The 15,058-nt window shown below is 35.2% G+C and overlaps 1 protein-coding gene across 1 annotated transcript; it reads right to left on the bottom strand.

The window, feature by feature from the left end:
- Positions 1 to 1,882: 1,882 nt before the first annotated feature.
- On the bottom strand, positions 1,883 to 13,192 carry LOC100367266 (syntaxin-6-like). The gene is made up of 6 exons (XM_002735526.4): positions 13,007 to 13,192; positions 8,655 to 8,824; positions 6,619 to 6,776; positions 5,764 to 5,981; positions 2,677 to 2,771; positions 1,883 to 1,993 (listed from the first exon to the last, which is right to left on the bottom strand). The coding sequence occupies exons 1-6, from the start codon at positions 13,039 to 13,041 to the stop codon at positions 1,917 to 1,919; spliced, it is 753 nt and encodes a 250-aa protein (XP_002735572.1). The 5' UTR covers positions 13,042 to 13,192; the 3' UTR covers positions 1,883 to 1,916.
- Positions 13,193 to 15,058: the final 1,866 nt, after the last annotated feature.

Genomic DNA, 15,058 nt, shown 5'->3' with positions numbered 1-15,058 from the left:
GGCCAGCAACAAGGCCAGCAACAGGTATTCAGGTACCACATTTGCTAATAGATTACTCAGTCTTCTTCAACAGAATCACTTAAGATCATTTCAAAAGTTTTATTGGAGTTCGTTGGTATCAGTTTGAATGAAGTGCCGGAAATATCTACTGAACATTTAAATTTCAGTGATACATGTCCACATGTTGGTAATCGTGTTAACTTCACATTTGATTGCGTTGGAATTCCATGAGTATTCCAAAGCATGGGAATTCACAAACAGTGACTCCATGATTTGTTGAATCATCTGATATATTCTGCAATTCATGTATATTCACACCAAGTATGTCAGATAATAGCTCACAGACCCCCCCAATAAAGTTATAAGAAAGATCTATGAGTGCATACGATTTATTTTAACCATAGACACAAATGAGCTTCGAATAGAACAAAATATGGTACCTTTCTTTATGTACATTACTCTGTATTCTATGATTGCAGCCATACAGGTTTATAATTACCACCTTACAGAAATTACGTCATGTCGGCCAAAAACATTTCATTTGGTGTTTTTTAGGTACACCAAATTCACACTGAACTTTAAGCTAAAGTTTGTCGCATCAAAGTAAACTGTTTGTGAGAGAACTATGATCAAACTGAAAATGTACAGCCTCTTTTTATAATCGTCTTATACAATACTACTCTAAAATGAAGCTAACTAAATTACAATTTTTAATGCTAGAAAATTCAAATGTTAGAAAAATAATGATATCAGGAAACTAGTTGCTACCAAATCTGAAATTTTTCCAGACTCGCATAAATTAGTGTCTCTTTACGATCACAGCACACAAATGGCGTTGTACTAGGATGAGTAACTTTTAAGGGTCATGCAAAATACCTTTGTAGATGTGGCAGCCATGACAACTAAGTTTGGCCAAAATAACAGACAAATCAATTTCCTGGCAGTTGTTTTAAAGTCAGCTGTTATAAATTTCACTTCGGCGATAAACAAACATTTGCCATGGTTTAGGAGCCAGACATTTTTTTTTTCAAAAAAGGCAACAAACTTTATACAGGAGCACACTAAAAGTAACCTACGCTGTATACTGAATCAATTACTGCCAGTAAAAACAAAATCAGAACTGTCAATGTCATAAATGACGTTACAAATAAAACATCTTATATTTACAGTACCATATTTGCTCTATTACAAGCACATCTCTAACAGATGCACACAAGTCATTAAAACATGACTAAATTTGACCATGAACACCCACCTCATCTGGCAATTTTTTAAGCACTACTAATAGAGCAAATACTGTTTTGTTTTATCAAAAGCTCATCTCCAATAGAAGGCCATATGAACCAAAAATTGCACTGGCCGAATACTAAATCAATAAAACATTATTTGACCATTGAAAATCTCTGTAATTTATATGCATGCTAATAGAGCAAATATGGTACCTAATCTTCAGCTAAATTTCCATCATTGTCATCAAAATTGTAATACACTGAAAATGTTAGTAAGGACCAGAATGCAATTGGGTTTTTGGCAGGTTTCCATATTTTGTGGCTGTGTTTTGTGTCAATCTTTCAATATTTTGTAATCTTTGTCAAAAATGACCTTTGAAAAAATTATGCCCCTTGAATGCACCAATGTAAATTACTGTTACTTCTACTTACAATGATATCACAAACGTGAGATCAGTAGCATTTTGAGAGGCTCTCACTGATAGGCTAACATATTCTTAATCAATTAACATGCACAGCCGAGGCAGCGAATTATAGATAGGATTTTATAGAATGAATGAATCCTCAATTACAATCAGGAGGCATAATTTGAATGGCGCCCTCTGTGGTGAATATATATATTTTTTTTTAAAAAGCCTCTCAAAAAACTCACATTTTGATTATGATTTTAATAATAAATATGACTGCTTAAAGTAAAAAGAATAAAACAATGACAATTATCATAATAACTATGAGTACCACAATCGCTGTCCATTGTCTTCGATCTGAAAAACAAACAAAAAACAGTCAATAAAAAAAAAGCTTGGAATCTCTATGTTGATGCAGCTGTTTCTTGAGAGTACATTTGATTTATACTAAAATCTACTGTAAATTTGAATTCTGTATGTGTAAACATAGTTAACGATAACAACACACGCTAAAACACAAAGGCTCATGGGTAGACGCTTGTTTGTAAACAATGACACGCTATGGCCATCTGACGCATGCGCGGTTGACGACTGCCCCGCTTTAATTAAAGGGTGATATGTAAATCCACAATACATTTTACTCTCGCTCATATGTTTATATCACTGCTATGTCTAATACTGAACTAAATGTATATCAAAAAAATAATTTTAAGGAAAAATATTAAAATTAGAGAAGTATTAGAGAAATATGTTCATAAAATAAGGAAAATATGATTTTCATTCATAGCAACAGAATGAATCAAACAATTTATAACATATTGGTATCTTTACGTACATAGTCAATTCACGAAATACTGAGGATCACAGACCTCAAGAACGAGTGGTTATAAAATCACACCCCCCCCTCTCCTGTCACAGGCACACGAGGTAATGTTGCAATCATGAATTCGGCACTATTTACATGCACATTAGCTGAAACATTTGCTCGAGCACTGGAATGCCTGATAGCTGTGACTGATGAATGGTGTATTTCTACATACCATTTGACATCCGCGTAACTTTTGCCATTTTCTTCATAACGCCGTCGAGTTTTGAGTCGGTTCGCTCCATCTCTGTTGCAAAATCATCCAACATTCTGCAGAAAAGACACATTGAAAGATTCTAAATTCGTGGAATGAATGTATGAACAAACTGATGAAAACATATATTGAACATTACATTTGATCAAGACAGGTTTTCATGACCTATTCAACATCTTATCAAAAGTTAATTAAAAGTTACAAGCTAAATTATTCAAGAAATAAAGAGTGATGACAGAGCAAGGACAATAATGGGTGAGAAGCATTGTTTAAGCGACCATCCAAATCTAAGCCGCGCTTTTGAAACAATAATGAATCACCCACAATGTTATATTGGATTAGAAAATACCCCAGTAGGTCTATAACAAGATAATGCACGAGACGAAGTATAGACTCTTCTCAGAATCCAAAATGAACTGTGGAGGATTCACTATTGCAGTTATAAATCACCATTATCAGAATTAAACAAATTTAGTTAAATTAGGAAGCTTTTTGTTGAAATGAATTTATTTGCAAATACAGGTTTACATTATCGTCTAAAAATGTAAAGCTATGACATCACAAAAATCTCTAATTCTGATAAAAGTGACATATAACATGCAATAATAGGCAGTGCAGAGTCCATTATTTCAATTATACCGTATTACCCCGGGCACGCGCCCTTCCCTGGGCAAGCGCCCACCCCCCTGTTTTCACAAAAGTTATATGTTGGGGACATCCTCTGTTAAACGCCCAGGGTGATTTTTAGCCAAGAACGGGGTCAACAATAAAGTATTATTTGTCAAAAACGAACGCGTTTGGTTTATTTAAATAGTGTGTTTGTTACGGTAGTTCTCTTTTGGGAGTGTGTGGTGGCCCTGAAAAGGGCCGTTTTGTTTGTGTTTTTACGTAAAAACTCATTGGAACTTAACGATGTGAGATGAACCACTCAGCATGTGGCGCACACGTTCTGCTTTCTCTTCATTCACGATGAATCCAATATTGCAATAATCCATACCTTGGTGAGTGGTTTGAAGCACTTAGCTTTGGTTTCAAAACGTAGCATCGCCAGGCGATGGACGCGGAGCTTTTTGGCAACGAGCGCAAACGTTTGGTTGGCCACGGAGAGGTCAAAATACGCGTTCTATTTTTACGTGTTAAGCTTGGATCTTCCGTTTCACCCCCTCCGGAATGTTCTACTTTCGCAGCCTAATCGCAGGTTTTTCAAAAAATGTCGAAAAAACACAATAATTAGTAGAAATATTCCTGTTTTGGGCGGATTATTGATAGAAAATAATGTCTTTATTAGAAAAATGCTGAAAAATCGTGAGTTTTTGCCTTAGTTATTTTTTATATACACCCAGCGACACCGGTGTCAGCTGACTGCGAACGTGAGCTAGCACTTTTGAGACATCATGTTGTAAACTTGCTACTTTCTTTCCATCCTTCATCACAGCTCTGGCATTACGGTCATGTGGATTATTTTTCTGTCGTTGAAGAAAAAACATTTTGCCGACCTCAAGTCCATTACGATAACCATAATGAGGCATGCCGACGATGAGAACTTGTTGCATCATAATTTTGTCATGTGTGTGGGTGCGTGAATAAATCATGTTAATGAGGTCGTCCAGAGTTTATTTTCAGTCTGTTTTTTATGTATCGCCATTTGGATATGTTTATGTATTTACAATAGTTTGTAAACATTTCACATCAGTAATAAAAGGTTTATTTGTTTCATAACCCTGTCTGCTATTCTTCAGTAATTACAATGCAATGTATCAATATGTGCGTGAACAAAATTATGCTAATGAGGTCATCGCCATCTTGGATTACAAGCGGTAGTTTTTCCCGGCCGTTTCGACTTGCACTGATCACGGTTACTAAAAATGTAACTGTGCATTGATTACAATACTTACCATATTTTGTAGCCAATTTCAGTGAGTAATACAACTTCATTTGCTGACATAAAACAAGTTTTATTCTTGAAATTCGACTCTGTGTCTTAGTATTCCCACAATTCTTGACCGAGTGCTCACATTTATTGAAACCTCGCATTAATCAAGAAATAAGTACGTGTACAAAGTGTACGAAAGCATTCCTTTATTTGACCTTATCATACGATCACAAAAACAACTTTTTAAAATCTTTTTTGGGGTGGTCCTCGGGTAAGCGCCCACCCCCAATTTTTCACGATTTTGTATGTTCAGGCCCCTGGGCGCGTGCCCAGGGTAATACGGTAATACCCCAGAATGTTGAAGAATTGAATATTCAGGCTGTAGTAGCTTATGAAGGAAGAAATCAACAGTGTGGTAAATGTGTCATAGATGCTTGCATTTCATTTAAAAGTGAGCAAACGACATGCGAAATTAAGCTGATATGTAGTTTCCTAGATAGTAATTTTCAGAACTTTACAGAGTGAATGAATCACTGAGGGTTTGTTGTTTAAACGATTCGTACAATACAGTAAAAATTGGATACGTCACACTAAAACTTGTTTGTTTGTTTGCTAATGCATTGATCTTAAGCACTGCCCAGTTACCATCTGATAACAGGGCTGCACATGGTACCAATCGACCAATGAGAACACAGTGTTTCAACTATGGGCAGTGTGCAGTATTATAATTGTGTATAGTTTACAATAGACATTGTTCAGACAGCTCACGTATACAGTATTTAGACAAGTATGCAACTAATGTGTCATTAAGGACAAGAGTTGGTGGCTGATTACTGTAGAATACTTTATTTTAGCTGGAATTAACTTTTGCTGAAAAGATATTTTTGGTGTTTTGTATCAAATTTATTTTCAGTGATTTTTGACAAGTTGAATGTAAAATATAGGGAAAAAGGTATATGCACTGGATTTTATTTTCACTGGATCATTCCTTCGAAAATTAATTTTCACTTGATCATTCCTTCGAAAATTAATTCCAAGCGAAAATAAAGTATTTTACAGTAGCTTGCAACTATCATTTAAGAATACTCCTTGCACATACATACATCCTTAAAATTGGCATTTGGTACCAAAAAGGTTTGCAAAAAATGCTTTTTTAATTAAACATAATGACTTACACAGCCTGTTCATCAAGCTCATTTCCAATTGTTTGTCCCATACTTTTTAACACCGTAACACTGTCTCCTACTCTTTCCAATTGGTCATCTTGGTGTTCCATGACCAGCTGCTGTTGTTGTCTTGTATCATCAATAAACCTTTGATTTGACCGGTCCATTTCATTGTCTAGTCTAGTGTATTTATCTTGTCCTTTTTTTGGTCCATTTGGAAGAAGCGTCTGAAAGTATAGAAAAAAAAAATCAAATGAGAAATTTGTTGACAACTAAGAAGTCCATTCCTTGTATTATTTTTGTGTTTACTCAATCAGAACAATATCAGAACACTGTCAGAACAATATCAGAACACTGTCAGAACAAAATCAGAACACTGGCAGAACAATATCAGATCACTGTCAGAACAAAATCAGAACACTGTCAGAACAATATCAGAACACTGCCAGAACAATATCAGAACACTGTTAGAACAATATCAGAACACTGTCAGAACAATATCAAAACACTGTCAGAACAATATCAGAACACTGTCAGAACAATATCAGAACAATATCAAAACACTGTCAGAACAATATCAGAACTCTGTCAGAACAATATCAGAACTCTGTCAGAACAATATCAGAACTCTGTCATAACACTTTTTCAGAACACTATGAACCACTATCATAACATTCTGTCAGAACATTTTCATAACACTCCATCATATAATCACCTTCATTTTAAAAAAAGCTGCAAAAAAAAAATTAGAGACAAAAATGTCTACATTATACAGGATATCAGTCTTAAAACTGAAATTGCTGTTTTTAACGAAAAAACACTAATGGGTTGCCTATAACACCGATACAGCAGATTTTATCTTACCGTTCTAGTTTTTCTGTCTTCTCTCGTTTTTGTACTTGGACTAGCCATGTGTTCTTTCATGTCTTTCACCATATCTTTGGTGTGTACAACAAACTGCTTCCTTTCATGAATTTCTGATGAGTCAATTTTAAACTTCCGTGGATTTGTCTCAACGATACGTTAGAACAGTTAAGAAAAGAGAAGCTAAAATAATTGTATGCAATTTGAGAATTTAAAGTATTTGTGCTATTAGAAGCGTACATATCGGTAACTAAAAATTGCAATTATTGCATGCTGTATCGTTAAAATGAAACAGATTTAGATTTTCTTTATGTAAGTGCATGTCCAACTAATAGAGTAAATATGGTATGCCACTTATACAATGAGGCAATTATGAGAAGACTGCAAGGTATACAACAATTTTCGAATTACAAATCTCCTGTCTATTTGCTTGCATCAATGTATATGCACATATCAAGATGGAATTGAAATATTTTTTGAAAGAAAAACAAATTTCATGTTACTGACAATATTATAAATTAGGAATCCTCAAATCATTTCAGTAAAAACTTTTCATCTTAATTCACCTGTTCAAAAAATCAACTTTTGGGAGGCAAGTGTTGACGCCATAATTTTAATGTCTTTTCCACATTTCCACACTGTAGTACTGACTAGAGCCAAACGTGTTTCATACTTGCAATTTTCTGAAACAATCATGTCCACGATTTCTTGTTTTCTGCACATTCACCAGTGAACAAAACAAAGTATATTCTGCCCAATTGTAGTCAGATGATGAAATCCAGATGAAATTCCAAAGCTGGTCTCATGTGTGATTGTTATTTTATTCCAGTCACTCAACTAAACAGTATTCCTTCCATACCAGGGATTCTTTTAAACAAGGGAACAGGGATGCAGCGTCCTCATGCCATGGTCATGCGCCCTCTTACCATGAGGAGCAGATCCTCTGGCAACCATAAAATTCTGATTGACCATGGATCACCTGTTACAGTCTTCAACTGTGACCTGTCGTTTGGCCCCAAAGAAGCCATAGATTGCTCCATTTTAACTTAGAATTATCAAAAACTCCACACCCTGGTAGGGAGAACCCTATCTCCCCCACTTGGTGGCACCGCTGAATTGCAGGGCTCCTTCTTGTAGTTTTTTTCTAGAAAACCCCCTGCATGCATAAACATATTTGAATATCTATGACCTTAGTACTGCAAATGACATCAATCACAAACCTAAAGCGGACATGTTTTTAAAAAACTAATAAATACACCCCATATCAGTAGTTTCAGACTATGTTTGCTTTTCCACTAACAAGATGATCAAATTGATTGATTTATTTAAGTAAATGTTTCAAATTTTTCCATCCAAAGGATCAAGCAAGGTGCATTATTTTGGTTCACCATTTAAATTCAATTGACCATCACACATGGAATTTGTTTAATACTTCTATTTCAAGTGCAAATGATAATAATTCATCCAATCACATTGAGAGATGTATGTCAACCCATATAATGTTCCTGTCTGAAGTGCATGTAAAGTATTGCATTTGTTTAAATTATGGGTAGTTTGGGGTTATTCGTAGAAAACCCTTCCCTTCCCATAGCTGCCACACACACATTTTGACTGAATAAGTTAGAGGATGTTGGTAATACCACCACATATTATACATTTAGCATTGAAAACACAAAGAATTTTCATTTGATAAAAATCTGTACCGGCACTTATTTTAAAACCTATCAGCATTCATTCGAATGTTCAAATTTTCCCTTATTCTAGCATTGACACATTTGAGGTTATTGATGTCCCATTCAAACACTTTCCTTTCTTTACACTGGACGCAGAAGTGCTATAGTGCATCATTGAAATTGTATCAGGTCACCCATGTAAAACGTTTTTTGTTGTCATATCTACTCATACATGTAATCTCTCAAGCAGGAAAAAAATGTATAATAACAAGCCTATCGAGATCGTATATTTGCGATATTATCGTGATAACTTTTTTAATATACACATCTGGACATCTTATCATTATTTGATCAAAAGGATATCAATAGTTTCTTCTAAGTCTTCTAGATCCCATTCTATACTCCGTAAACTGTTTCTTAATTCATTTGTTGTCCAATCATATTCTTCCTTACTTACAGCATTAGGGTCTTCCAGCAGCTCACACCATCTCTGGTAAAGACTCTTGGCGTTACTTACAGCCTTTTGGACTTCACTACAAACAAAACAAATTACAGTGAATGACATAAGACTGTGGTCATTATAATCATTTCCTAAATATATATTTTTATAAATCAAAGTGAACGTTAGAATTCAAATTGATCAATCCAGAAATTTATTGCGACAGCACGGTTATTACTATCGGTAATTAATATTGATATAGTTCAACATTATCCAATCAGCAAACACCTCATTTTGAATACATGGGCGGTCGTAGTTGGCATGTCATGTGATCACATGAAGGCACATGTGCGCATTATGGTTGTAGACACTGTGATTGAGCCAATCATTATTGAATATTTGAATTTGAGTGAAAGCAAATTTTTTATAAATATGTTTACTTGTATAAGAAAAGCCCCAGCTTTGTGTCGTTAACTGTTGCTAACTAATTATCATCAAGTTTCAAAACACCATGAAAACTAATTCATTAGCTAGCTATGAACAGTCAAAGCTTTTCCTGTTACTGAAAAAAATACATCGTGTAAATAGCTTTCTGTGATGTTTGTATTCAAACTAACTTACTGGGCTCCCAGTGAATGTCTGATAATTGTCCCTAGAGATGTTATATAGGTGAATTATTATAAGTATGTTTACTATAATTGCTCTATTGGAAGTGTTTACATCAAATGTCTATAGTTACTTATCGTACTCGACCGCGTTAGTGCCCATGCCCGGGCAAGCGCCCATCCCCCACTTTTGCGCAATTTTTATATTTGAAGTCACATTCGGCAAAGCGCCCACCCCTTCAAAATGCAACTAATTTAAAACTTAGTCTTGCGTAACGAATCTTGGTAATCGTTTTTATATGATACAGCGTGGATATCAATCGCTGTGAACATGTTGTGAATGCGTAGAACATGGTAACCGTGTGTAAACTACGCTTCGACAATGACCTGTTAATAAAAGTAAAATGCGATAAATATTTCATGCCATATTCAGTTTACCTATCAAAAATGGCTAGTTACTAGTTTTTTGGAAAAACCATGTCGTTTATTCGCTGAAATCAATTCCAACAGATCGTACTTCGACATTGATAATTCACTTCTGCATTGCGTTACCGGAAAGTCGAATTTCCGAAGAATTTTGTCAGTCAAAACACAGCATTCTGATTAGTTAATAACCAACTTGACCCATTAGGTCAAAGGACGCTGCTGTAGGTCAAATCTACAAATGCATCATGGTGGAAATAATATGACAATTTTGACTTCGACTGTGTTCCAACAGACTCAAATGTACGTAATTAATATTGTTATAAAATGTGCGTATTTTTGTGATCATTTCTGTTTCTTCATTGTGAAAATCAATGACGACGCAACTAATTTAGTAATTTGATTTTCCCTCAAAGACGTAATCTGTCACTTGATGAATCAAAATTTTCATTTGCACTCTTTTTCGAGGGGGGTGCTCGGGTAAGCGCCCACCCCTACAAAATCATGATTTTCTGAGTTGAGGCCCCTGGGCGCTAAGGCAGTCAAGTACGGTATATTTGTATGTATTTTTTTCATATTTGTATTATTTATGATCAGAAATTGTTGACCTGAGAGATTCAGACATAAAGACATTGTATATGGATTTTAAACAGACAATGGGCACTACATGATTTTGGCACACGTCAAACATTGTTAATCTTTCATGCTTGTAGATTGATCACCATAATTAAGTTCATGTTTATTGGAATTCATTTGGGACCCACTTAGCTCATACAAAGTTCAGCGTTACTGATATTTATTATTATCATAGTGATTGGCAGCGGCAAGGAGGAATCTGTTTCATCTATGGTATTTGGTGTGTTCAAATTTGTCCTTCATGACAACATGATAAACATGTTTCTTGTTTTCTATTAAACTCTCAACTTGTTAATATCATTCTCATTCCAGATATTGTCAAGTGCCTTTACTTCTACATATTTTTCTCAGGTTCACCACCGAGGGCATGATTTAAGCATGTGTTGAGTGTTCACACACACCACAGTTACAATCATGCACATGCAAAGCTGAAACTCAACTGTCTATCAGTACTGAGATCATGTTTTATTCAGCATGCACGGTCTCACATTTTAGCACATACTATCTCATGACACACAGATCGTAAACATGATCACAACTATTGCGTTTATTATTTTCTACTCGGGAACTGATCTCCACATTAAACCCTAACATTGCGTACATCAACAAGAAGTAAAACTTGCTCAAAGGAAGAAATGATAAATAGTATTACTGTCACCGCCATATTGTTTTGAACACTAAAACATTGCAAGTTGCTGATTGCTTTGTTATGTGTTCCTGAAGTTAGTTAACTGATTAGATTAGTTCAAAGCGCTTTTACGAAAGTGCATTATATGACTAAATGCGTTATGACAAGCACAAGACATATTATTGACTGAGTTCTCACATTTCATACTATATCAGTACATACTTTTTGTTTCGATAACTTTGCCAATTTATTACCAGGTATATACAGATTTATACGATCGAATAAAAGAAATTGAACGGCAATCATATCGCGATCTTCTATTGATATTCAATGTGTCTGAGTCCCCCACTATAAGTTTGACGTCTCCTGTAGAGGTTGGTTTGACTCAACTTGTTCTAAATGTGTAATGACCTCCATGCGTACATAGCAACCAGTCAGCAGCTTAGCTGGCATGTTGTTGTTGTTTGGTGTTCGTTACAATATGGCAGTGAGTGACAGTGAAAGTCATTTCCCAGATAAATTATCAGCAAATAGCTTTTCAGGTTTTCATTTTCAATGATTTGAAATCATATTTCAAACATACTGAGTACTGGGCAGGCGTCTGAAATGTTGCTCCTTTTCCTGACTACTACTGTACATGTATAATTATAAAATTTGTAAATCAATGTTCGGATAGTTTAAAGTCAGCTTAGTCGGCTGGTTCAAGATAGTGTAGATTTATGTTTTTAAAATCCCTGTCACTAAACGATTCCTCCACTATCCATGGTCAATTTGTGTGCACAGCAGGACATGCAGGTCAATTGTCTAAAAAGCTTGAATCATCTATTTATCAGTGACAAGCATTATTTGAGTTTGTTTACAGACAGTGAGACCGATCTGTTTCCAAGTGTTCGTGTGTTGGCCCAAATAAGGATGATAGTTAACTAACTATGATATCTTACAGAAATGTACTACTGTGACACAGACGTCTAATTTCCGAGAAGCGGCAAAGCTAAAAACTCATTTGTCGATGAACTACATGTACCTGACAGAAATCAAGACACTGCATACACTGCAATCCCCTGAATATATTTCTAGTGCAAACTGGACTGTTAAATAGGAGCTTATTACTATGCAGGGACAGTATACATCTCAGTCATATTTCGCATTACAATAGGCTCTGCCCAACACCCACATGTACCCTACTTGCATCAGTGGCAATAAAATACTTTAGTAGTTCAACATCAGTGCTACTCAACCACAATTTGAGCTGATTTTCTCTTAGGAACTTTAACTGTAATTTGCCAAGAGATGTCTATGCATTTGAATAACTGATACAATGTATCTGGAGATGCATGCTTTAGTATGATTCGCTGGGTTTCGAGGTCAATGCGCATATTTTAGTGATGTACAAGTATGTAAGAGGGTGTATATGGTTTGCTCATATTTTTCTGGCGCTTTGACTTTTTCTTTGATATGTGATTAGTTGCATGACAGCCAACCGATTCATCAGGCCTAGAGTAACTCAGAGATTAAAAACTCAGTTTCGTTCAGTTCAGTTCAATTACGGGATAAAACATCCTTAAACAGTAAAAATCCCACCAGTGCATCCAATGGATATAACGCGGTCATAATCATTCTTAAATTTGTTTATATTATCGACATCGTGTATAATCAGACACGTAAACTAAAAAGAATCGCAACGGTGACTTCCCTCGTTACACCAGGTTTTAATGATTTGTCATTCTAGAGCTGCATTATTAGATTAGTGACAAATCTGTGTATCATAGGCGGTTATGCTAGAAGCATGTTGAATAAGAGGGACTGATACAACAGATCAAATAAATTAATTAAACAATACATATTAATATTATAACATACACGTATTGATAATATTTATAACTACGAAGACATAAACCGGGGCTTAAATGCGTAATAACAAACATGAACACCTTGTCGTTCATAAATATCATCGCGAAATTAAAAATAACCGATCATCACTTACTCTTTTACCACGAAAAACGGATCTTCGAGGGACATATCCGACCCCGAATTTAAATCCTTTCGAAGAACGTCTAGTTGGGAATATATAGGACTGAATAGGTTAGACTGAGGTCAAAAAGAACGAAAATCCTTTGTATAATTACAGCAACATTCACAACATATACGATCGGGGAAATACTCCGTGGCGAAAATGGCCGTTCACGTGGTCATGTGACGTGTGACCTGTGACGTCAAAAATAATGTATGTCGATTTATCAGAGGATTCCCTTTGCCCAGTGCATGCAACCACGTAGTGTCCAGACAAAACACTAACACATTTGTCCTGTCACAAACACTCCGATTAACGGCTTATTATAAATGAAGATCATCATTATTACCAATATACAAAGTAAAATAATCATAAATTGCAATAACAATACAATTTCAAGATATAATTAAAAGAATTGCCATTATTGTTAATGGACAGAGAAAATAAAATATTACTACATTACTAATAACGTCAATTAAATTGTGTGACTTGAAATGAAGCATTAAAACATGACGTCACAAGAATGTAGGCAACAAAGTCACGATTTAACTGTGTGTCACGTCCGGTAACCGCCGGAAATGGAAATGTGGGGTTACACGTTTACTATGTTATTACATGTTCATTGAAATGTTAATTTCTTACAAGATTTACAATAATATTGCACGTAAGCTATCGACGCACATACGTTATACATGAAGTTGAACTGAGTAAACAAGGCACAGTTTTAATAAAATATATGCACGTACATTGCATATTTATTCGGCAAGAGGCGGATCCATAGGGGGGCCAGGGGGCCATGCCCCCCTAAACGCATGAAGATTCATATCATCTGGATTACGCATAGCTTCTCTGCGATTTTCGCTCCGTATATCTTAAGCGAAGCTTGCCCCCCCCCCCCCCCCCAATACATTTTGCTGGATCCGCCACTGTATTCGGCGGAGGGGCCGGACTAGCGTTGGATTTACCCATAGATAATTTGGAGCAACCGTGTTATTCTTGGTCGTTCATTTGCTATTTTTCCGAATAAAACAATTCCATGTGACTAAAGTATATATGTAGGCTAACGTTACAGCGAATATTGTGCATTCGACTTTTTAATTGATAACATACATGTTTAATTTTATGGAAAAGTCGTTCACGGACATTGGACCTGGTAAATAGAGCAAACAAACTATCGTGTTCGTTTGTTTCAAAAGCGTTACCCAGAAGTAGGTAACTTTGACATAAGTCCACAGCGTTTTTATTTTTGTTTACCCAATATGAACTATTTTTTGTGAGGAATAACTGTAAGAAAACATGCACACATTGACGAATGAATTCAAAGTAAAGTAATTGAGCACAATTCAATACAAAACAGTATTAACAATTATTCGGGCCAATCATAAGTATCCATCATATTATTACATATAGTCTTTGTCACCATATATATCCAAACTTAATTCGGAGTTATGAAGAAATATACGGTAAATGGTTAATTTTAATAATTTTTGACACGTTTTGTGGCGAAAAAACTGTTGTTGTTTTGTTTTTTTTGGCTCCATGGTTGACCATACTTTTTTTTACAATATAACAGTATTTCGTGAGCAACAGTATATTTATAAAATAAGTTTGAAGGTTACAGTCGGGAAATCTCTACAAATTGCGTCAAGGAATAGAACTAAACAATGTTACGGTATAATTTTTTTTTTAAATGATTTGTGCATTTTATACCTACTAATTTTATATTATATTAATATTCATATCATAATGTCGATGCCGTTCACCTATGTAACAATTTAGGTAAACATATGAGATATCATCCCGTGGGCGAACATGAACCCCCATGTGCCAGTTCGTCTACAGTGATGGAGGGACTGTCGGTATTAACCCCATCACCCAAATTGGCTGTCATATATTTTATTTTTTCCAGCCGCGTAGATCGTATAATATTTATTATAATGAAAATGAAATACTTGATGCGTGTAAATTGTTTTGACAATTTTATGAATAATTGTATTTATAATACAATCTATCACAAATAACAAA

This window comes from Saccoglossus kowalevskii, chromosome 17 (genome assembly GCF_978046115.1).
Source record: "Saccoglossus kowalevskii chromosome 17, keSacKowa6.1, whole genome shotgun sequence".
Classification (NCBI taxonomy): domain Eukaryota; kingdom Metazoa; phylum Hemichordata; class Enteropneusta; family Harrimaniidae; genus Saccoglossus; species Saccoglossus kowalevskii.
This window is presented reverse-complemented; position numbering and strand designations above follow the sequence as displayed.

Bases quoted from the DNA above. Each gene is read 5' to 3' on its own strand.
- LOC100367266 (XM_002735526.4), bottom strand. From the start codon at position 13,041: ATGTCCCTCGAAGATCCGTTTTTCGTGGTAAAAGA. The intron at 6,777-8,654 runs ATATCCTTTTGA...AACTGTTCTAAC, and splicing joins AGACTTAGAAGAAACTATTG to GTATCGTTGAGACAAATCCA. The intron at 5,982-6,618 runs GTAAGATAAAAT...CTATACTTTCAG, and splicing joins AAGACAGAAAAACTAGAACG to ACGCTTCTTCCAAATGGACC.